This window comes from Haematobia irritans, chromosome 3 (assembly GCF_050003625.1).
Source record: "Haematobia irritans isolate KBUSLIRL chromosome 3, ASM5000362v1, whole genome shotgun sequence".
Taxonomy (NCBI): Eukaryota; Metazoa; Arthropoda; class Insecta; order Diptera; family Muscidae; genus Haematobia; species Haematobia irritans.
The window spans coordinates 230481374-230508012 of record NC_134399.1 but is presented as its reverse complement, the minus strand read 5'-3'; the positions used below and the strand labels follow the sequence as shown (position 1 = coordinate 230508012).

Sequence of the window (26639 nt, the reverse complement as noted above, 5' to 3'; positions counted from 1 at the left end):
AAAGTTTTTAACATTAGGTTTAATTCGGTAGTGAAAGGGTTAATTGAAGATAATAAATATTTAATATAAAATTATAGGAAAATAGGGAAAGTTTTACTGGGATCAACATATTTTCGAACAGTAAACCAAAACCAGATTGGCTTAAAAATGTTCGTTTTTTGGATTCTCAGGAAACACATCCATTAGCGTAGCTAGACATTTTTCCTAGGGGGGGGGGCTATAGCCCCCTTGCAAAAAATTAATAGACTGGAGTTATAGGTTCAATTAATGTTTTATTTCATAAAAATGAATAAAAAATAAGACTTCAACATAATTAATTAATTAATTAAAAAAAAAAAAGCAATTAAAAGTTGTCCCACACTTTTTCCCAGCAAAAAAAAAAATTGGGTGTTGCTGTAAAGGCACAACTTTAAAAGCACTTCTAAAAAGAAGTTAATTATTTTAACTACGCAGGAAATGTCACCAGCATTACTGAGGTGGGATAATCCATCGCTGAAAAACTTTTTGGTGTTCGGTCGAAGCAAGTATCGAACCCACAACCTTGTGTATGCAAGGCTGGTATGCTAACCATTGCACCACGGTGGCTCCCAGTAATGCTGGTGACATTTCTGAGGGTTTCAAAGCTTCTCTAAGTGGTTTCATTGCAATGTAGAACGCCGTTCGGACTCGGCTATAAAAAAGAGGTCCCTTGTCATTGAGCTTAACATGGAATCGGGCAGCACTCAGTGATAAGAGAGAAGTTCACCAATGTGGTATCACAATGGACTGAATAGTCAAAGTGAGCCTGAAACAAAATAAAGCAAATTTTTCAATGACACCTCTTTGAAAGTGTGTAAAAACACTATTAAACAGCCCCCCGCTTGCTGGTAGCACAGAGCCTCTGACTTGAAAACGAAAGGCTTGCAGTTCGATAAGAAGACGATATCGCCTATGGAAGTTTTATCGAGACAACTTCGACATTCCTTCGATAGAAAATGTTTGCAGGGCTCATACAAATGTTGCATCCAGTAACAGCTCTGCAAGTATTAGTGCTGCATCCCACATTAAGCAGTATAAAGAATAATATACCAAAATATTAAAAAATTCAAACAAAATTCTACAAAATTTTAAAATGCTCATTTGGAAATTTTTGATTTTGGTATAGGAAAAATGCTGAAGGTTCTGAACTTGGTTATTATTCCATATGAATATTGCGGAAATTACACTATAAATACAAATGGTATAATCTATATCATCCTAATTTTATCGTACTGAAGTATGTCAAAAAAAGATGTTATAGTAGATTAATTGAATTGTTTTGCCTTTGATTTTTGGCCATCGCGGCTGTCAGTCCGCTTGTTTGACAAAGTGGATATTATAATTTCCATATCTAGTATTGGGTAAAACTTAATCTGACCAGAATATGGAGGGGATCGCACTGCCTAGTACCTCAAGGATCATACCCTCATTATTCATAGTTATTCTTCAATATATCGAAAATAAAAAGGTTTCCGTTTGTGTAATCAAAAGTAAAAGTCAGAACAATTTGATTTTTTTTTTAATAATTTCGTTACTCTATCATTGAGTTTTATAATTCTCAATTCATGTCAATTCTTAGGAGTTTCTGCAAAAATGGATACCACACTATGGTGCCAGCAGTGGAATTTAGGTTTGTGGTTTATTTATGTGGGATTTTATCCTTTTGCTGTGCTACGTCTAGAATAACAATGGCCAAGGATTTAAGTGCAAAATCGTAGAAACAATGCTGAAAGAACACATACAAAGAATGTATACCCCCAAATACAGTGTAACATCAAATCGTACAGGCAGATAGAAAGAGAGAGGGAGGGCATATGAGAACGAGAGTGAGAGTAGGAGAAAGTGAATTATTTCAAATGTTTCAGGATTAAAGGCAAATTAGAAAGTATTCACTGTTGAATACATCGAAATACACATAACAATGTCCATGTAATGATGTGTGAGTGTATTGATATTAGAAGCACCTACAAGGATTTACCATGGCTCTGAACAAAGAAGAAATGATGAACACTGAGGTGATTTCATGTTCGTGTGGGGAATATTCGTTTGTTATCCTTTGTGCATTTGTTAGGAAGCATTGCGAGTTGTGAAATGGAAATTTTATATTTTGTTTTCTTTTTTTTTTCAATGGAACTGCATTCCATTGCGCCGTAGGGAGTTTTTTTTTTTTTTTTTGTAAATCGACCGAAACGTTCTCACTTCTGATAAGTTCGCTTTGTAAATTTATGATTTTTCTTCATTAAAATGTTGTTATCTTTGTGTAAGTTCTTAGTATGTGAAATACAAGTCTTTTCATATTTTCAACAAAAAGAAATATGAAATTCTCAAAACAAAAACATGTATTAAAGATTTATGATAACGCTATTAGGACCGTTTTCTCAACGTTGTCCTATTATTTATCGTTTCGATAAAACGGCTTATCATATATAAAGTGTTTACTAATAGGATCATTTTTAAAAATTCCTGAATAGTTTCATTAAAAACTTCGTTTGAAAAATATTTGAGCATGTTCGATTCCAGAAGAATACCTATATGTGAGCGAACCACTTTTGTTGTGGATGAACGCATTTTATAAATTCATTACTTTTATATGACAAGATTGGTTTGGTAATGCACTTAGATAGATTTACATGTATCATGTGTATCATATAACAGACAAACATTTCCAAGTTGACAAGAGGATTATTAGAATGTTAATTCTACTTTGCAAAATTTCACGTAATTCAGCGTAAAGTTTTGGCCTCATATGAATCTAAATCGGTCGATTGGACTAAACCTGCGACCTAGACTTTGATTACCAAGATGTGTCCACAGACAGACGGTTGAACGAACAGGCGGACAAGATTCAGTAATTTTCGTCACCGACAAAATGGGTTGGCTTCATTCTCAGATACACATTTCTTGACTTTTAAAAGTAATGTAAAACTTTTAAAGTGCATTTGGTATCATATTGGAATTGTTAGAGAGCCTGCAACAACCCAGTGAAAAATTGTAAAGATTTTAAAAACATTAGACTAACTCCAGCACTTACCCAAACGATACAAATTAAGCTCTGTTTTTTTCGACAATAGCGTAGACGAAAGCCTAAAATTTTTACCTGTTGCCTGATTATCATTTCTATGTTTGCCGATAAAACAACATTTTGGCGACAAAAATGTTCTATGTTCACCGTCAAAAATAACATTTCCTTCTCTGCGTGTAACTACCGCTGATAAAAGTAGGCCTGAAATTATAGCGCTTCAGTAAGTGACGGAATTCTTTTAATGCTTCAAATTTTTCTTGGGAACCAATATCCACCATATGTAATCTAACACACCGTGGACGACAAAATATTCTTGACATGGTTAAATCGACTCAAGGGCCAGCCCTGACCAATATTGCCAAAGACACCCTGTGTCTATTTCGTCTCCTTCTGGGTATTGCACGCTCACAAAAAATCGCTTCTCTAACATATACTCCCAAACATATTTTGCTTCAAGCATATACATTTTTGGGTATTGCCCAAACATTTATATGTTTGATCTCTTCCAATATATAATATGTTTGAAAGCATATTGGTCTAAACAATATTTGTTTGGGTAGTCTAAGTTCCAAACATTTTGTATTTTTGCATCCAAATTCAATAATGTTGTCTTCCAAAAAACAATATGTTATTATATGAACATATAATATGTTTGGAAGCATTTTGCACCCAAAATTATTATATGCTTAAAAAAATCTCAAAATTTTATTTATTTATTTATATATTTACAATCATAATGAATTATGAAAATACACAGGTAATATAGGTGCTAACAACATAGGTTTTCGACCTGAATGCTCAAAATTTTGTTTCTGCCAAATTGTATATTCCCCCACATCTTTCTCACTTCCACGAGATTTTTTAGTTCTTAGCACCTTTTTCTGTAATACAAACATTGTAGAAGAAATTATTCAATTGTATGATTTTTTTTATTTTAATTTTACCTTTTGCCGGACGGGGATTCGAAAAGCGGACCACACAGTTTGTAAGGATCAAAGAAGTAGCTGATCAATTGCCCAAGGAAAAATAAAATGTTAATTTTGTAATAACAAGCAACAACCACCAACTTAATTCAATATCGCTCCCTGTTAAATAGCGCTCCAAGCTACTAAACACATATATATTTATAGGCTATTTCTAAATTAATATATGTTTGCATCCAAGCATATTATATTTACAAACATTTTATGTCCCAAACATAATATGTTCTAACATATTAACATATATGTCCCAAACATGTTATGCTATTTTATGAACATTATACGCTTGCACTCAAAAATATTGTGTTTAAAAATTTGTGTTCCAAACATATAATGTTTATAGCCAAACATATGAGAAACAGTCGTTTTCATCCGTGTGCAAACAAATGCATTAACTTGTAACTCCTGGTATGGGTATAAAAGTAAACTATTTTATTGGAAAATATGTTTACCTCATAAGAAAATTTACCTAAATTGTAATCCACCTTTTTAAGATGTTCATAATGCGTTGCGAAAACACGGAAAATGTATATATACATACATCTGGTATATTTGTATAAAAGAAAACATAGACTGAGAGTAGAGAAAAAAATCATTTGGGAATCTAACGAATTTGCTTTAGTCAACGTTGAACTTTCTGCTTTTTTGGGTTTTTGTACAATTTCGATAAAAAAAATTACATTACAATAGTGCCTTCAGATGGTCTTCATCGAATTCCGGAAGTCGTCTCGCAAACCGTTTTACACACATCCTTTATATGTTCCGAGCTGCTTCTGTTGCTACTTGATTTCGATGGAAAGCAGATAATGAAATTGCTATTTTTTCCTCTTGGATATTCAATTTTTGATCCGGAAAAATTACGAACAATTAAAACAAATAAAAAGGCTTTGTAGAGTAGGAAGAACTCTTTCCAACGAATGTAAATTTTTCTAAACAAAAAAAAAATAAATAAATCATTGAGAGTTATAGAGGTAAATTTTAGCAGTAATAAGTATATTTAGGAATCCTACTATTCCTTAATTTCTGGTATATTTGGCTTGAGATTCAAGTTTGCTTACTTTGAAACAATTTTTTTCGAAATTTTTAAAATCCAACTAAAATTTTGTTTAGTAAACTTCACATTATCTCTTTAACATCCAGTTTGGAATTTTCCATTTGTTGAAATTACGATGGAAATGTTAATGGTGATAACGAACAATGGCTTGACTTAATCCACTTCTTGAGTGTAACTAAATTCCAATTATCTTCATTTTATATCTTGGATAATTTGATTAGAATTTGTGTGACTTGTTCGATGTTTATCCAGGTTTTAATAACATTCTCATGACCTTCTTTCTGGCTTCTTTCTTTCGTTGCAGTGTCACCGGAGATGATGACAACAACCACAACAATAACAACAACACATACTAATTTAAATAATTACAATAAAGCTATGACTAAATCCTCAAAGTTCAATACAAAACTAAACAGTCGACCGAGTACGATGGCAACTGCATCGACTGACAGAGCGAGTCAACCCAATGGAAGTAGTGGGGAAACTAGCAGGCAACAGGAATATACTCCAGCTCAGAAACTCGATATGAAGACCACATCGACCACACAGCAAAATCCTTTACCCGCCAGAGACTATATGACGATGACAACGACAACATTGCCTTCACCTAAAAGCAATGCAATTCCAAGTCAAAGTGGGCATGAAACCTCATCCAACTGGCCAACAGAAAAAAGGCAAAGGTTTGGACAACAACAGATTCACAGGTCGTCAATGGACACCTACAGCTACAATCCTATGCCCACGAGTGATAATTATGACGCTGTTATCCGGACAACAGATAGAACAGATTTCTTTTACGAATTCAGGGATAGAAAAAGTGTTGGAACAGGAACCCGGCATGTACAAATCACCATCCACAACAGTGACATCAACAATGAAAGCAGAAACCTTAAGTATCCTAGAATAGAATCAAATGCCAGTGAACACCATGCAACAGGAGCAACAGAAGCATCAACGAAAAGCTCCACAACAGCAAGACAACATATAAAACGTGCCTCTAGCACACCTGAGGGTGCCCATGCTGTGCATGGATTAAATCAAACTCCCAACAATGGAGAAACAGTACGAAATACCATAACAGGATTAGGTATCACTGCAACAGCAGTGCCATCAAAGACTAAACCGAACAGCACCAGCAATTCCAATGCAATAACCAGCAACAACAATACCACTGGTAATGTCATCCAAGACTTGACCAGCAGCACCGCTGACAATAGCCATTCTCTTGCACATGTGACAGAAGAGAATGTACAGCTGCAAAGGATCCACACTGATTTGGAATACAATCAATTGAAAAGACCACTTTTAGCAGAATCCACACATTGGTTACACCGGCATGCGAGGCAAGTGGAAGAGGAGCCAGTTGACAAATGCCGTTTATTTGAGGTAGGCGATCCCGAGAAAATGGAACTCTACAGTCCAGACTATCCCAATGTCTATCCCAAGAATATCAATTGCACTCGTGTGATAACAGGTGAGTACTATTCCTCCCACACAACCATCAACAATGACATAGAGCTTTAAGTTCAGATGGCCTAGGATTTTCTATTCTGCTCTTTTGTTGTGCGTAATCAACTCGCGCCTGATTTCGAAATGAGAACAATGCAAAACATGTCCTTTGCCATTGGTTGCATTCCGATGTTAATTAACCCAATGACAATAACATTTCCATTCCATCGACATATGCATTAGACTAACTGTGCAAGGTGCTAGGTGTAGGGGGTATTTTAGATTATGTTGTGATAACTATAAAATCCTAACTCTAAATCTATTTAATTAAATTAAATGAAGTAGAAATAATTAGAGAGAGAGAGAGAGAGAGCTCCAAGCTATAGTAATAACAGTCGCCGATAAGAAATCAACTAACACCCCTAGGACAAAATACAACGTTATTTAAAAAATTGGGACATTTGTAAAGCTAAAGCCATTTATGATTTATCGAGCGAAAATTTGGTGGTTATATGAATGTAAATGGGGCGAAAGCAAATCCAAGTGAAACTCTAGCCTCTGGGCCAATTAAAACAATATCGGCAAAAAATATAAATGAGAGCTATATCTAAATCTGTACCGAGTTGGCCGATATTTCGAAAGTTTTACGGCACTCGAAAAATATTCGGATATACGAAATTTGAGGATGTTCGGTTCATAAACACGGCGATGAATATGTATGGTAGTTATTATATATAAATCGGAACGGATTTTTTCCAAAATCAATAGGGATTTTCTTTGACCCAAAAAAAGACCCTATGTCAAATTTGAGGACGGCCGGATTTTGCAAACAAAAAAATATCAGCAGACGTATAGATGAACCGAGGCATATACGAGTATACCGAATAATTACCATATATATCGAACCTAACCTAATTGGATATATATATATATATATATATATATATATATATATATATATATATATATATATATATATATATATATATATATATATATATATATATATATATATATATATATATATATATATATATATATATATATATATATATATATACACGCTCACAAAAAATCGCTTCTGTAACATATTCTCCCAAACATATGTTTGAAAGCATATTGGTCTAAACAATATATGTTTGGGTAGTCTAAGTTCCAAACATTTTGTATTTTTGCATCCAAATTCAATAATGTTGTCTTCCATATAATATGTTTGGAAGCATTTTGCACCCAAAAATATTATATGCTTAAAAAAAATTCTCCCAAACGATATTGTGCTCAAAATTTTATTTATTTATTTATATATTTACAATCATAATGAATTATGAAAATAAACAGGTAATATAGGTGCTAACAACATAGGTTGTCGACCTGAAAGCTCAAAATTTTGTTTCTGCCCAATTGTATATTCCCCGACACCTTTCTCACTTCCACGAGATTTTTTAGTTCTTAGCACCTTTTTCTGTAATACAAACATTGTAGAAGAAATTATTCAATTGTATGATTTTTTTTATTTTAATTTTACCTTTTGCCGGACGGGGATTCGAACAGCGGACCACACAGTTTGTAAGGATCAAAGAAGTAGCTGATCAATTGCCCAAGGAAAAATAAAATGTTAATTTCGTAATAACAAGCAACAACCACCAACTTAATTCAATATCGCTCCCTGTTAAATAGCGCTCCAAGCTACTAAACACATATATGTTTATAGGCTATTTCTAAATTAATATATGTTTGCATTCAAGCATATTATATTTAAAAACATTTTATGTCCCAAACATAATATGTTCTAACATATTAACATATATGTCCCAAACATGTTATGCTAGTATATGAACATTATATGCTTGCACTCAAAAATATTGTGTTTAAAAATTTGTGTTCCAAACATATAATGTTTATAGCCAAACATATGAAAAACAGTCTTTTTCAACCGTGTATATATATATATTCCTGGTCAATGTGTAAACTTCAGCATCTATTCCGCCGTCCATCCAACTATATTTCACTCTTTTCATTGTAATTTTTAAAGTACTTGTCCGGTTTTATTGAATGGTACCTTGTTTTAAAGTATGTATTTTACTTTATTGAAATAGGTAAAAAATCGAAATTTAATGTAACATTTTTGCTACAAATTCATAATTAAAGCTAAAAACGAAATCAAAAAATTGTCCGTACAACAAACATTACATTAAACAAGTATATACGGCCGTAAGTTCGGCCAGGCCGAATCTTATGTACCATCCACCATGGATTGCGTAGAAACTTCTACGAAAGACTGTCATCCACAATCGAATTAATTGGGTTGTGGTATCTTAAAACTTCATAACATCGTTTTCTAAATTGTGACTGAGTCCATACGTGGTATAAATTAGACAAAAAAGGTATGTATAGGTAAGTCTACAACTAATTACCAAACGATATGGACTTTTGCACGGGGGGGGTTGCTTATATGTGAGCTATATACAATTATGAACTTGATATAGACCAATTTTTGTGCGATTGGGGATATATTTATCTGAGGGCTATATATAACTATGGACCGAAGTGGACCTAGTTAGGCATGGTTGTTAACGGCCATATACTAGCACAATGTACCAAATTTCAACTGACTCGGATGAAATTTGCTCCTCCAAGTGGCTCCAAAACCAAATCTCGGGATCGGTTTATATGGAGGCTATATATGATTATGGACGGATATGGAGCACTTTTGTCATGGTTGTTAAATATCATGTACTAACATCACGTACCAAATTTCAACCGAATCGGATGAAATTTGCTTCTCTTAGAGGCTCGGCAAGCCAAATCGGGGGATCGGTTTATATGAGAGCTATATATAATTATTGACCGATGTGGACCAATTTTTGCATGGTTGTTAGAGACGATATACTTACACCATGTACCAAATTTCAGCCGGATCTACTTGTGCCAAGTTTCAAGTCGATAGCTTGTTTCGTTCGGAAGTTAGCGTGATTTCAACAGACGGACGGACGGACATGCTCGACTCAGAATTTCACCACGACCCAGAATATATATACTTTTTGGGGTCTTAGAGCAATATTTCGATGTGTTACAAACGGAATGACAAGGTTAATATACCCCCATCCTATGGTGGAGGGTATACAAATGGCGAAAACCAAATATTGCAATAACAAAATTTTTAAACTTTTAGTATCTAGTATGGTAGCCCTTCGCTTCGCAGAGTTTTCGTTATTTCTGAGCCGATGTTACTCCATTCTCGCACGACTTCCTTAAGCATTTGTTAATTTGTAATCGTGTGCTGCCTTATCTCTTTTTCCAATATTCCCCAGAGATGTTCTATAGGGTTCAGATCCGACTCTGCGGCTGGTGAGGAATGACTTCTCTTACATTATAAAGCAACCATTTCCGTAAAACCATCGATGTGTGTTTGGGATTCTTATCGTGCATAAAGCGAAACTGGCTTCCTATGCCTTGCTTTCGTCCGTAAAAATTACCGTCTCCCAGAAGATTTCAGTCATATTTACGATCTTCATGGCATAGTTTGAACGTGACATTACATTCTTTTTTGATATGTAGGGTGCCACACATGCTTTATATTGGTTCATATGCAGAAAATTTCTGATGGTTTGTGGGTTGGCAATTATATTCTCATGATTCTCGATACTTTCAACAATTTTTACAGCACTTAACATATTTTGGATCTTGCTTCCCCATTCGTTCAATTTTTCTCTCAAGTCGCAAATCAATGATTTTTGGACGCCCTCTTCCAGATAGCATTTCGACAGATTCTGTCTTTTCGTAATTTTGGATTACATATTGAACAGATGACCGTGGTCTGGAAACGTTTTCCGCTATTTCTCCTAAGCTTTTGCCGTCGCTTTTAATTTTTATGATCAATTTCTTGATTTCAATCGGAATCTTAGTATGGGAGTTAGTTTTTTCGCACATTATATGAAAAAAAGTGAATGACAGATTTAATAAATAATACCAAATAGTAAACAACCGTTACACATCTTGTTTTTGTATTCAAGATAAGTGTATGTTGTACGGACAATTTTTTTGGCTTCACTTTTTTGACATTTTCCTATTTTCTTTAATTTCTATGGTAGGCAACGACATTTTCAGTTGTGCACATATGAGAAACACAAAATATTGCAAATAAATGTTGAAATAATTCATGTTGGAAGTATATTTCATGAAATTCGGCAACATTTTTATTTAACTTAAGGGTGTACGGACAATTGTTTGAGACAGTGCTATTTTTAAGACTCTAGCGATTGTCAGAATTTCTTCCATGCGATTTAAAAATTATTTGATTGCTTTAGAAAATTTTCATTTTGGTTTTTATTTGCATCATAAATAATTTAAATTTGATACAAAAATGTTTATCTTTGAATTAATTACCGCTTGCGTGGATAGGGTGGCACGCTTCCGATCGACAAATCTGTTAATGGTGTAAAAAACGTTTTAATTTGTATACATTAAACTGTTTAAACGGAAATGTTTTAATTTTAATTAATTTGCAATTCGCACAAGTGCTCTGATGGTGTTCTCATTAATGAAAATGCAAACGAATAACAAAATTGTCCAGACAGCTGTCGCAACATTGTAGTCGATGTTCACCATTGTAGCTAGAGTAGGCTGACAGGGCAACATATCGCAAACTTACTCTCAAATCATTATCGAATGTCAGTGTCGAGCACTATCCCCATCTTCAGCAGATTCAAAAATTGACAGCTTATCATTCTATGTGGAGTGGGTGTATTTATTGGATATAAATTCGTACCCTTGTCCACGCCGCTCCCATCTACCACCAATGCATATTGAAAATCAATAATTATTGCAGATACCTTGGATGAATAAAGAATTATTGCCACATTTTTGATATTTTATTAAAAAAAGTTTTTGTTGATAAAATATTTGAAAAATATTCAGCCAAGTGGTGGCATTCTTGTGGTATCACAAAAGAAATCTTGGTTTCTTATTTGGGCGTGGAGAGTGTAGACCATAAATCAATTCATTCAATGGAAAATCCATATCCGTCAGGCGTACCCAGATACGATGACAGTGTTTATTGAAATTCATTGTTGACGTACAAATGATACAAGGCAAGGAGTCACTCACATTCGCACAGGCACACACACTTACACTCAGAAACCCATGGGAATAACATAAAGATGAGTAAAAGACAATAAATTTTACATATGTCTGTGTTTGGCTGGGTGAATGTGTTCACTTTCATGTCCCTTCCAATTTGACGCAAGAAAAGACAGTTGCCCCAATTCAACTTTAAAACAGCGGAAATGCGACGGAACTCCTCCCTCGTTAGTTGTCTGAATGGATATTGTAGCGAATTTTGAATATTGTCGTGCAAACAACCGATAGATACGCACGCACACATATGCCACAAGGAAACACATGGTTTATGGTTGAACCAGAAACCTACATACATACATCCATACAAACATTTTCGCATGTAATATTATCACAAATACTTTGGAACGAGAAATGGAAAATGTGTGTATCTGTGCGTGTGTGTAAATACCTTTAAGTGATACTATCAATAGGCTTATATTGTTACGTCTTCTGAAGTTCACATTTCAAATTATCCCTTAACTTTATTTCACATCGAAGAGCACAAGAAACCAAACAAAGATCATTTGAATTTGAACACCATAAGCTGATTAATTGAAATTTGAAGACGGAAATAGAATTTTTGATAAATTAACATTTGACAAATTACCCTATGATCTCTTATTGGTAATAACGTTTAACCGTCTTAACTGCCAGTGACAACATATTTATCTGTCGTGATGAATAACTTTTTCAATGTTTCTTCCACAGGATGTGTGAGTAAGTGGCAATTCTAAATTGATATTTTATGGCACATTTCGAAAATACTAAAACGGTTAAAAGGTTTTAAATATTAGATACGCTTTAGGACAATTTGTTGCCGGATATGTTATTTTACTATGCGAAAAAATGTATCATGCCTACAAGTGGTGGTGATGAATGAAGTAAAGTTGTCGAATCACCCACTTTGAAATGGTTATAGGAAAATTACATGATGTCCGGACAGACCAAGAAGCTTGCAAGCTTCTGGTACCGACAAATTCCTATATGAGAGTTGAAATAGTTTAAGTACAAATATATTGGCGTCCCATTTTTTCTTATCTCTTATCGTTATTAAAAAAATGGCAAGAAAATATTGATAAAAGCGAGGGTGAGCCCACTGCATGATACCGAACAATAATGCTATTCAATCGTCACATTTAAGATTTTTATGACTTAATATTTCTATTTTGATTAAAAAGTTAATTGTATCAATTAATTTATTAATTGAAATTTTTTTCAACTTCAATTAACTTTTTAATTGGAAATATTTTGGTGATATTTTTTTCTGTGTAGTTACATACACGGACGAAAAAGACTATTTTTCATATGTTTGGGTATAAACATTATATGTTTGGAACTCAAATTTTTAAACACAATATTTTTGAGTGCAAACATATAATGTTCATAAACTGGCATAATATGTTTGGGACATATATGTAATATGTTAGAACATATTATGTTTGGGACATAAAATGTTTGTAAATATAATATGCTTGGATGCAAACATATATTAATTTAGAAATAGCCCATAAACATATATGTGTTTACAAAGAGAGACAAAGTGTATGCTGGAAGTAAAATAATGAAAGTAACCAATTGGCGCATTACAAATATATATACACAAAGAAAATTTCATTAAATATAGGAAAAATACTATGTGTGAATATAAACAAGTATAAATTTACATATTATGAGAAAAAATATATACGTTGTGATATAAGACTTCGCCAAAAATTGTATATGCTTAAGTAAAATATTAAAATGAGTATTCGGAGAGAAAATTCATTCGGAACCAAGATAAAATATATCTGAAAAAAAGAGCATGAGTTTTGTTTATCATTTTGGCATTACGGGCACAATTTTTTTGTTTCGTCAAAACAAATCGGAACGTAGGACGAGTAAGTCAAAATATTCAAACAAAGGTAATTAAAGGGATCTTCATAAAAACTAACGAAAAGGCACTATACACTGAACAAAAAGCATGTCCGGTTCCAAAGATTGTGTCTCCACTTTAACAATTTTGGTATTGATTCCTAACCAAAGAAGCGGAGAATACAAGTAAGGATGCTTTTAAGACACAATTCTCTTTTAAATGGGGTTTTGTGTACTTGACCCTACGAAGCACATTTGAATTTTTCGCTTTTTGAGCTTTTTTTTATATGCTATAAAATGTCCGTTAAAAACAAGACTTCCAGTAGAAATTATGCTATGTTTCAAGTAAAAAAAAAATAAAGTATTGAAAAACATATCCTATTTTTGAATGATTTTTGCCTTGTAGTCAAGATGCAATAATGCAACAAATTTAAAGACAGTTTCATTAATTTTAAAGAATTTTTCTGAATTATTAAAGTCAAGTTGACGTTAGTCCAAAATTTGTTCTTTCATGTTATGATACCCATTTTTAAGTCAAATCACTTAATTATAACGACAACACGACTTCATTTAAAGTATCGACCTTTGAAGATCTATAAAAACAAAGATTAGTTCCTCTTTATTAATGAGTAGTCCAAGAGGAGTTGACGGATTTTTTCGAAAATAAAAGTGGGCATTAAGTTCGAGTTTTACCGCTAAAATTATTTCTCATTTTAGCGGCAAAACCAGAATAACATTACAACTTTTTCCGGTAAATTGTATTATAAAATGGTGGGGAAAGATCCAAAGCAACAATTGAATAAGTTTATTTTCTTTAAAAGAAATTATTAAAGAAAAGTAAAAGGGTAAACATGGCCATTTTAACGTGATAATGCCAATTTATGCCGGCCTTAAGAATTAAATTAAGTACAAAATTATTCGTTAATATAGATTCATATTTACTTGTATTTCTAAATTAATGGTGTTACATGCTAGCAAACAATTGTTCACACCAAAATAAATTTATGTGCTGTTTTAAAATTACTGTTTAGAATTTAAATATAATGTGCTTTTGAATGGTTATCGTTAACCTTAGGATTCGATGGAAAAATATTTATATATACTCGACTTCACGTTCTTCTTTTGCAAGAGTTTTGAATTTATTCCTTTATTTGTTACACAATTTTTATTGTTGCAATAAAAAAATAATATTTGATTTGAACTCAGTCCATTTCGTTTATATCAAGCACTTTTCTGACTTTAAGTCTTTTATAAAACACACTTTACAATTTCGTAGTAAAAATTTAATATAATAGTATGTAATGCTGAACACCTTTTGCGGGAACTTCCGAACGTATCTGGAATATATGTTAAAAAATATATTTAAAAAAAATGGTGTTTGTCGAAGCAGGGATCGAACCCAGGTCCCCTGTCACGCAAGGCGGACGACCAACTACTGCTCCACGCTGCCAACAAATGTATGTTTAACAATGTTATGTTGTTAAACAATGTTATGTTTGCATCGGCTCGTGGGCGCGCAAGCTATGCTATATAAATATAACTTATAACGATAATTATCTCTTGATGACCATAACAGCTACGTAGGCCAGTGGTTAGTGTGCTGGCTTACAAACTGTGTGGTCCGCTGTTCGAATCCCCGTCCGGCAAAAGGTAAAATTAAAAAAAATTATAAAATATAATAATTTCTTCTAAAATGTTTGTATTACAGAAAAAGGTGCTAAAAACTCGTGGAAGTGAGAAAAATGTGAGGGAATATACAATTAGGCAGAAAAAAAAAATTTGAGCACAATCTTCTTTGGAAATAAATTCTTCTAAGCATATAATATTTTTGGGTTCAAAATGTTTCCAAACATATTATATGTTCACATAAGAACATATAGTTTTTTGGAAGACAACATTATTGAATTTGGATGGAAAAATACAAAATGTTTGGAACTTAGACTACCCAAACATATTATATTGTTTAGACCGATATGCTTTCAAACATATTATATATTGGAAGAAATCAAACATATAAATGTTTGGGCAATACCCAAAAATGTATATGCTTGAAGCAAAATATGTTTGGGAGTATATGTTATAGAAGCGATTTTTTTGAGGGTGTATCCATTGAGCTAAAAATGAGTTTCGCCGCTGAACACAATTTTTCAATAAGAAGCACGCGTTGAATAATTTGCAAGCGCAGTTAAGACCGATACTCTGTTCGGTTTTCACGTTGAAACTACATACAAAACCAAAAAATGCGAAAAACCAGCGAAATTTTTTCCATTTGTGGTACATTGTTTTTTTTTTTCTAGTTGAAAAACTGACGTTTATAGCATGGCACCATTTGCAATGTGAATTAAGAAATAATTTATTTATTAAAACTATTTGTGTGGGTTTATAACGCAAACATGGATCATATTTTTGTTCCGAAAATATACAAAGGATCAAAGGAGTAGCAGATCAATTGCCCAAGGAAAAATAAAATGTTAATTTTATAATAGCAACCAGCAACCACCAACTTAATTCCATATCGCTACCTGTTAAATAGCGCTCCCTGTTACCTAAATAAACACTGCTTGCTCTGTGTGAAATAATGGTTTCTATAAATTTTTTTTTTTCGCAAGTGCCGGCCTTTAGTTTGTAAGACAATTTATGGTTACGTTATATACTCAACTGATGGTACTTAACAGTGAAACAAAACACGAAGCGTGCGTCTGCTGTTGAAGCTAGCCTTGCCAGAAAGATAATAGCTAAAAAAAATCACCCTTTATATGTATATCCTGCATGCTATTCGTGTTTAACCAGTAGTGACGATATCATAGAGCTACGCCTTTCGACATGGAGAAACCAGAATCAATTTTTTTTTTTGAATACGAAAGAAAGCCTAAAATCGATATAAACAAACAGGGCATAAATCAATATTTGGCAACCAAATGTGAACCTGTACACTTTTTAGTTTTTAAAAAATTGGGAAAAAACAGTTTCCGAATTCTGGGATTATCGAAAATGACCCTCCATGAGTTATGTGAATTACAGATTGAAGGTATTATGAGATTTTAACAAGCTGAAGAGATTAATAAAAAGTTTATAGTTATGTTATGAGCCTATCTACATATCTATAAAATGTTTATAAATTTTATTAACCTTCATTTGCTCTCATAGATTGTCGTAATAAAATGAGTAATTTATTGTGAACGATAGACAACTTTAGACATAACATACATACGTAAGAAATCGATTTGAATTCAATTTTCAAAGTCGATCGGTTGATTTCTGACTCTTGGTATGACTAGTGTATCTTAAGAAATTTACAAACTAATAGTGTTAATTACAAATAAATAAAATGTAAGAAAAAAATGTTTTAAAATTTTTAATTTTGTAAATTTGTAACTTGTTTTTGTCTTAAAAATTGCTTTAAGGTTTCAGTTCATGGTTTCTCCCAAGTTAGTCGTATATAAATAAAAACTAATGAAAATTAGTAAATAATTTCTTCAAAAATATATTGGGAAAGACAAACGTTTTTATTATTTTTTTTTCTTTTATCCGAAGGCAATATGCTCGAGACAGCTTAATTACTATTAGATTTGCTATGCTAATGACACCATCTAACTACCTGTAAACAACAATCATTGAAGTGTCTGTGGCAAAACATAAATATGAATATTTTTTTATTCCGGTTATATGGTTCATATCAATATTGCAAAAGCAGCGAATTATCAATTAAGCTGCACGAAATCCTATGAGTAAAAACCAAATCAGATTAACTGGGCTTTGAAATGCACTATTTAATTTATGCTGTTTCTAAACAATTTAACATCTACATTAAAACAAAAAATTTGTTTTTCATAGATCAATACCAACAATGTTTTTGAATTCCGACACATTTAATTGCATCGGCATATTCCTCCATTATCTATGGCATTTATTCTTAACAAATTATAATCCATTAATTTTTTGTGACTATGTTTTATTAAAGGGACTATTTACCATAAATTCTATTGATTGGGCTCGAGTTCATTTTCATTTATTGAATGTTCAAAATTTGTAAAATAGAAAACAATAACTTTCAACAGTGAATTTAGAACCTTGACAAATAACAATGACAATTCCATGCTGTTTCCTCACTTCAGTTGTAGCATCACTGACATGTAATCAATCGGGACATAAACGTTTTTATAAGCGCCGTTGGTGGTATTTGCCCCGCAATTGTACATACCAAAAAGAAAAAACGGAAATCGTCTTCATTCATAAACAAATAATTTAGTAATATTAAGGTTGTTTCTAAATATAATCTCACGGCATTGAGACCATAGTCTTTCATAAGAAAAGAAATTTATTTCCGTTTTTAGTTTTCGTATAAAGAAGAAAATTTTAGTGGAACTGAGAGACGGTTTCACTAAAATTCGTTCATTTCTCTACTATTTAAATTTGGTATCACATTTCTAATAGTCGATCGAATAGAAATAAACTGATGTCGAGAACAACCTCTTAGCCTTGCCTATGTGAGATAAGGATGGAAAATTCAGTACTATAATATTTTTCATCCAGGTCAATACTCTATATAGGTACAGCGTCAGTCCGCTGTTTTAAACTTACTTAGACCATTCAGTGCCCTTTTCTCTTAGAAATGAGTTCCCCCCGAAAAAAGGTTTAGCTCAATGACAAATAGTAGTGTGCGAATGACATTTCACTTGGGTTACGATTAAACTACTAGATAGGTTTTGAAATATTCAGAAATACAACTGATCTTACAGAGGCGGAATACTTCGTTATTTGCATATAAACCCTCAGAAAAAAATTCTATTGCTGATTTAATCTCATTTTAGTTCATGAAAATTACATGATTTGTCAAATGTGAGAAAACTTTCCTCGTTTGAATTATTTTTTGCTTACTTCAATGAAATGCACTTTCAGTTTTTTATTATTTTTATACCCTCCACCATAGGATGGGGGGTATATTAACTTTGTCATTCCGTTTGTAACACATCGAAATATTGCTCTAAGACCCCATAAAGTATATATATTCTGGGTCGTGGTGAAATTCTGAGTCGATCTGAGCATGTCCGTCCGTCCGTCCGTCCGTCTGTTGAAATCACGCTAACTTCCGAACGAAACAAGCTATCGACTTGAAACTTGGCACAAGTAGTTGTTATTGATGTAGGTCGGATGGTATTGCAAATGCGCCATATCGGTCCACTTTTACGTATAGCCCCCATATAAACGGACCCCCAAATTTGGCTTGCGAGGCCTCTAAGAGAAGCAAATTTCATCCGATCCGGCTGAAATTTGGTACATGGTGTAAGTATACGGTCTCTAACAAACATGCAAAAATTGGTCCATATCGGTCAATAATTATATATAGCCCCCATATAAACCGATCCCCCGATTTGGCTTGGGAGGCTTCTAAGAGAAGCAAATTTCATCCGATCCGGCTGAAATTTGGTACATGGTGTTAGTCTATGGTCTCTAACAACCATGCAAAAATTGGTCCACATCGGTCCGTAATTATATAGAGCCCCCATATAAACCGATCCCCCGATTTGGCTTGCGAGGCCTCTAAGAGAAGCCAATTTCATCCGGTCCGGCTGAAATTTGGTACATGGTGTTAGTATATAGTCTCTAACAACCATGCAAAAATTGGTCCACATCGGTCCATAATTATATATAGCCCCCATATAAACCGATCCCCCGATTTGGCTTGCGAAGCCTCTAAGAGAAGCAAATTTCATCCGATCCGGCTGAAATTTGGTACATGGTGTTAGTATATGGTCTCTAACGACCATGCAAAAATTGGTCCACATCGGTCCATAATTATATAGAGCCCCCATATAAACCGATCCCCCGATTTGGCTTGCGAGGCCTCTAAGTTAAGCAAATTTCATCCGATCCGGCTGAAATTTGGTACATGGTGTTACTATGTAGTCTCTACCAACCATGCAAAAATTGGTCCACATCGGTCCATAATTATATATAGCCCCCATATAAACCGATCCCCCATTTGGCTTGCGAGGCCTCTAAGAGAAGCAAATTTCATCCGATCCGGCTGAAATTTGGTGTATGGTGTTAGTATATGGTCTCTAACAACCATTCAAAAATTGGTCCACATCGGTCCATAATTATATATAGCCCCCATATAAACCGATCCCCCATTTGGCTTGCGAGGCCTCTAAGAGAAGCAAATTTCATCCGATCCGGCTGAAATTTGGTGTATGGTGTTAGTATATGGTCTCTAACAACCATTCAAAAATTGGTCCATATCGGTCCATAATTATATATAACCCCCATATAAACTGATCCCACGATTTGGCTTGCGGAGCCTCTAGGAGAAGCAAATTTCATCCGATCCGGCTGAAATTTTGTACATGGTGTAAGAATATGGTTTCTAACAACCATGCAAAAATTGGTTCACATCGGTCCATAATTATATATAGCCCCCATATAAACCGATCCCCCGATTTGGCTTGCGGAGCTTCTAAGAGAAACAAATTTCATCCGATCCGGATGAAATTTGGTACATGGTGTTAGTATATGGTTTCTGATGACCATGCAAAAATTGGTCCATATCGGTCCATAATTATATATAGCCCCCATGTAAACCGATCACCAGATTTGACCTCTGGAGCCTCTTAGAAGACCAAAATTCATCTGATTCAGTTGAAATTTGGTACGTTATGTTAATATATGGCCTCAAACACCCATGCAAAAATTGGTCGATATCGGTCCATAATTATATATAGGCCCCATATAAACCGATCCCCAGATTTGACCTCCGGAGCACCTTGGAAGAGCAAAATTCTTCCCATTCGGTTGAAATTTGGTACGTGATGTTAGTATAGGGTATCCAACAACCATGCAGGAATTGGTTCCTATCAGTCCATAATAATATATAGCTCCCATATAAACCGATCCCCAGATTTGGCTTCCGGTGCCTTTTGGAGAAGCAAAATTCATCCGATCTGGTTGAAATTTGGTACGTGGTGGTAGCATATGATATTTAACAACCATGTGAGTTGAAATTTGTGGATGACTGTCTTTCGTAGAAATTTCTACGCAATCCATGGTGGAGGGTACATAAGATTCGGCCTGGCCGAACTTACGGCCGTATATACTTGTTTTTTTTTTTTAATTTTACTAAAATTGAAATTTTCACAATATATGTTAGTTAATATTGTTCTAATTGTTTAACTTTTTTCCATTTTACTTAAACTGTGTTCATCTTTTACATAAATTGTGTTTATCTTAATCTCCGTATAGCCCTAAAGACATTTCAAAATTTTTAACTCCAATAATTAAATGGTAATTTTTTAGCTATTATTTTTCTGGCAACACTAGCTTAAACAGCAAACGAACGCTTCGTGTTTTGTTTCACTGTCAAACACCTTCAGTCGGGTATGTAATTTAACCATGAACCGCATTACAAACGGACTTGAAAATGATTGAATTTTATTAAGAAGTTTCATTTAAGAAGTTTCATTACGTGTTTGTCGAAAAATTGTGTTCAGGGACGAAGCTAATTTTGAAGCAGAATTGTCAACTTTGGAGTGAAGATCAGCCGGAAGCATTGCAAAAGTTACCAATGCATCTATAATAGCAGTTTGGTACAGTTTATGGGCTGGTATCATAGGACCGTATTTCTTCAAGGATCATATAAATCGTAGCTTAATTGTTAATGGTGAGCGCCAGTAATCTTGACTCAGTTACGATTTATATGATGCGAGAGCTTGACTTGCATGGTGCTCTCGCATCATATAAATCGTAACTTGGTTCCAACAAGATGGTGCCTCATGGCATACATCACACGCAACAATGGAGTTATTGAGAGTCAATTTCACACTCAAAAAAAAAAGAGAACCCTCTATTTCACTAAAGCCAATTTAACTTTATTTTAGTTCATGGAGAAAGTTTCCTTTGCTCTAATAATTTTTTGAGTACGTTATTTAAATTAACTAAAAAACGGCAAAAATTATACATAAATTAAGTATAAAGATTTACTAAATTCGTATTTCTAACAACATAGTTCATTATTTCTTTAAATTTGTAAATTTTGCTAGAAATGGGTTCATCATGAACTTCGTATGTCACTAAAGACATTCTTGCAATTTCGAACTTAAATTTTGTCTAATACATCTCCTTGAATTTGTTGAAAACTATTTACTTATTTTTGTGAGATAGATGTGATGCCAGCGTTTGTAATACTGTTTAGTTTAAAATTTCAAAAAAAAAAAACGAAAGTTTTCTTCCTGGTGGGTTCTTTGTTTTTCAGTGCAGTCAACATTTTATTTCACACCCGGAATCGGACAATTTCCGCCAAGATTTAATGCCTTTAGACTATTTTTGTGGGGCCATGTTAAAGCTCATGTCTATACAAATAAACTCGCGTGAATTAACCCATTGGAAGACAACATTGAAGCATTAATTCGTAATATACCGGCCTAAATGTTGAAAAGGGTTTGCCAAAATTTGTCTAAGCGGATAAATTGAAGTCTCACTGACTGTCAACATTTGCATTTTTTCTATAGCTCTTTAAAAAATCACCTTTTATTATTCCATTTGACAAAAAGTATTTACATTGTAATTAGTATTTTTTTTGTTAAAATTTGCGAAAAAATACTAAATTTTCTTTCTGATGGTATGTTCACGATTTTTTGATGAAGTTAACAAAGCTTGCGGGAAAAATCAATCTTTGGCCATTCCGTCATATTTGTTTGTTAGTTATATAACATAATTGTAAAATATGTTATATTTATGCTTATTGGAGTGCCAAACATTATTAAGTTGCAATGTAAATTATCTTCAATTTGGTATATCATTCCTGTGTAAAATTACACCACCAATTCCTAAGGGTTTTATGAATGGGATGTATATATATGTAATTTGTAATAAAATAGTTTGTTGTTCCATTCGTTTCGATATTATACCATAACAGTCACTAACGAACCGAAGCATCCAGCAAACCAAGCATGCAATATAATTTATTTATTTATTTGTTGTGTTTCAAATATGTTTACGTCAAAATGATTTACAAATCGATCTATTACCGTTGCCCATGGACGTGTGCATTTCGTTTAATAGACTCATTTTTCCCATATGCCCATTGGCTTGGCAGACAAACAAACATAAAAGTGGAGAAACATGGATATATTTAATAGAATAACACAATTGAAAGATAAATGGCCAGCCAAACATATCAATTGGGGAAAAGGTTATATGGAACGACCTCCGGAATAAAAAGTTATTCCACTGGGTGATGGCTTAGATTTGGATCGGAAAATCAAATTGTAAATGGCATTGGAATAACATTTGCTCCCATGCGTCAAACATTCTCTTCTAAGTGTTACATACCACACATCATAAAACCAACAGTCTTTGTCTCTCTCTCTGTATCGCACACACACCCACACACCCATCCGTTTATATATATCCACCCACAGTGAATAATATGCAATACGTAAGACTACAACTGCTGACACTTTTATTTTATACGATTTTAAGGACTAAAACAACATATGGACTCTTGTCCCAATGATAGTGGAGACTGTCAGTACTGAATTGTACGTGTGCTGACATTGCATATGGACCCCGCCTACATCCGGTTTGGGCCAGTATCATACAATGGCCATAAGACCATTTGTTACTTGACAAAAAAAAAAAATACAAGGCTTAACAGTACAGACATTCGATCTCACTTGAACACGTATGGCATTTACTAGACACAGAGTGTTGAAATCACATAAATGCCAACAGATTTTGCATAGATAACAAAATTTAAATCCTCATTGCATCTTGCCAACCAAAAACACAGACAATCTACATAACTTCAAGTGATACTAAAACTTTTTCTATTTATTGAATTTTTAATTTGTTACGAATGTAAATCATTTTCAATATTTGAACAAATTTGAGATGTGAAAAAAGAAACAAACATTGTTTCAGTGTTTCTGTAATAAAGAATATCTGATTTGAAATGTCATTAAAGCTTCGGACATAATTTTTGCTAAACATTTAAGGGAGTTCTTATGGGTGCACTGAAATTAGATTTTAGGTCTCTACAGAGGTATAGTGCAGCCCGATATTTCAGGCTCCCTTAGACTATTCAGGCTATTGGGATTTCCCTACATCCAAAGAAAAAAATACGAAATTGTAGACAAACGAAATTCCCTATTCTTATAATGTATTTTCTTTTAGGGAACATAAACCCGAATTTGTGATAAGATATTCAACGATTGTCTCTGATATTTTTTATTTGCTTAAATAGAAACTTTTTTAGTGTCAAAAGAAATCTTTGATTGTCTTAAATTTTGTTCCTCAGAAATGAAAACTCTTCTTTCTGTGTGCAGAGACGTGCTAAATTTGGTTTATATCGGTCTATGTTTTAATATAGCCCCCATGAAGTCCGATCGCTCGATTTCATTTCTAGGGCATAGAAAACCCAATTTTCAAACGATATTCTTGAAACTGGAAACACAGTGTTTCCACAAATACACGCAAAAAAGAAACGTTTGACAAACGTGAACCGAAAATTATTTCCTTCGAAAAGTTTAAACTTTTGTCACCAAAAAAATTCTATGTTACAAAATTTTTATTTTTCAATAAAAAAATATTTTTGAAACAACAACACAGTCCATTTCGTTTATATCAAGCACTCTTCTTTTCTGACTTTACGTCTTTAATAAGACACATTTTACAGTTCCTAGTAAAAATTTAATATAGTAGTATGTAATGTTGAACATATTTTCGGAATCTTCCGAACATATCGCACCCATGACCCTTGGCATACAAGGCGGAAGTAGCAACTACTGCTCCACGGTGCCCAACTAAATGTATGTTTCTATTAAATAATGTTTGTTTAACCGGCTCGTGGGAGCCGTAAGCTATGCTATACAAATATAACTTATATGGATAATGTTCTATTGATCTATTTTCTTCTACATTGTTTGTATTACAGAAAAAGGTGCTAAGAACTAAAAAGCATCGTGGAAGTGAGAAAGATGTGAGGTAAAATGTAATTAGCCAGAAAATATTGTTTTTTTTTTTTTGAGTTAGTCTTTATGATATTGTTTTTACATACAGGAAAAGAATAAACGTTTATCACAAAAAGTATATACTTTTCTTCCAAATAGACTTTCTTACAGCGAAAAGCAAATGAGAAACGAACTTTGTTTGTATAAAATTTCGTTTTTTTTCGGGAGGAAAGAATTATTTTTTTTTTTTGCGTGTGGATTCACAAGTGGATGTGTCGAAAGTGTTATGTATCGGTCATACTCTACTATAGCTCCCCATCTCCCGATTTGACTTCTGTGGTAACACAATGGACTGTATAGTCTAAGTAAGTCTGAACCTAACCTAATCTATCTTAAACCGTTATTTTATACGATTTGTTGTACATGTGGATAAAAAATTTAAGATTTCTCCAGCATTGTTGTTATAGATCCATAATCTAATGACATAGACACATACGTATATACACATTTTAAAGTTAATTTCGTTAACCCTACCATTTGAATCGATCTTTTTGAGGGAGTATGTTTCATCATACACGCAAAGAAAAAAAAACGTTTGGAAAACGTGTGCCGAAAACGTTTTTCTTTTGTTAGAAGTTTTTGAATTGCTTCGAAAATTTTAAACTTTTATCACCAAAAAAATTCGTTTGTTACAAAAATTTTATTTTTTCAATAAAAAAGTTATTTTTGAAACAACAACACAGTCCATTTCGTTCATATCAAACACTGTTCTTTTCTGACTTTAGGGCTTTAATAAGAAACATTTTACAGTTCAAAATTTAATATAGTACAATGTAATTTTGAACATTTTTCGGAATCTTCCGAATATATGTAAAATAAAACGAAAAAAAACTTTGGTCGAAGCAGGGATCGAACCCACGACCCTTGGTATGCAAGTCGGATGTAGCAACCACTGCTCCACGGTGCCAAACTAAATGTTTGTTTCTGTTAAATAAACTTTGTTTATTTGGTTCGTGGGCGCCGCAAGCTATGCTATATAAATATAACTTATATGGATAATTATCTATTGATGACCATAACAGGTACAGAGCTCAGTGGTTAGTGTGTTGGCTTACAAAGTGCATGGTCCGCGGTTCGATTCTCTGTCCAGGCCAAAGGTAAAAAATTTTAAAAAATTATAAAATCGTATAATTTCTTCTACATTGTTGGTATTACAGGAAAAGGTGTTAAGAACTAAAAAACCTCGTGGAAGTGAGAGAGATGTGAGGGAAAATGCAATTACCCAGAAAACAATGTTTGTTTGAGTTAGTCTTTATGAAATTGTTTTTACATCCTGGAAAATAATAAACGTTTATCACAAAAAGTATATATTTTTCTTCCAAATCCACTTCCTTATAGCGAAAAGCAAATGAGAAACGAACTTTGTTTGTCTAAAATTTCGTTTGGGGGAAATAATTTTTTTTGCGTGTATCCACCCGAAATTCTGTATATTATCATTTAATTCGTTACGACATTTTGTCCAAGAAGAATTCTACTATGTGATCTAGATGGTGAGTATATAAAAATCGACCTAGGAGAAATTACAACAGTTTGACTTGTATGTTACCAATATTTTCCACAAAAAATGTCTACTGGGGGTTGGGTATTGTATTTTGAATGTTTTGTTAATTTTTTTTTCATGATTAAAATAAATTACATAGGTATTTTCCGTAATTGGATTTTCTCAGAAGCTAATTGTCAGTAAATATTCCATATTTTAAAATGAAAGCTTCCACATGCAAATTTACCATCTAACAGGGTAGATAATGCAGGTGCTTGAAGTTGAATCTTTTTTTTTTATCCTGCAATTTGTTTGGAAGTCTCTTCTACTGCTATTTCATTTTTGTGTACAATAGGTGTATCCGAAATTCAAGAATTTATTCTAGTGGTTATTCTGGATATTTGGTTGTTTTTGAATCCTATGTAGAATAGTTTGTTAAAAAGTTTACGCAATGAATAAAAACTATATGTATTTGTTCAAAAGAACATTAGCTTCATAAGCGTAGGAAGGCCTCTGGGGAGGGGGCTTAGACCCCCCCAGAAAAAATTTAGCCCCCCCAGAATTTGAAAACCTATTTACGATTTTACATTTTTATAAAAATTAAACAAGTATATACATACATAAAGTTCCGCTAAAGACTTTCATGCACAATCGAATTACT

The 26639-nt window shown here is 33.3% G+C and overlaps 1 protein-coding gene across 2 annotated transcripts in view; it reads left to right on the top strand.

The window, feature by feature from the left end:
* Positions 1–26639, top strand: part of Neto (Neuropilin and tolloid-like) — a 212425-nt gene that overhangs the window by 118530 nt on the left and 67256 nt on the right. For both annotated transcript variants that reach the window (XM_075298439.1, XM_075298440.1), the window contains exon 3: positions 5379–6548. In XM_075298439.1, the coding sequence (XP_075154554.1) occupies positions 5379–6548 (1170 nt within the window). The remainder of the gene's footprint in view (positions 1–5378; positions 6549–26639) is intronic.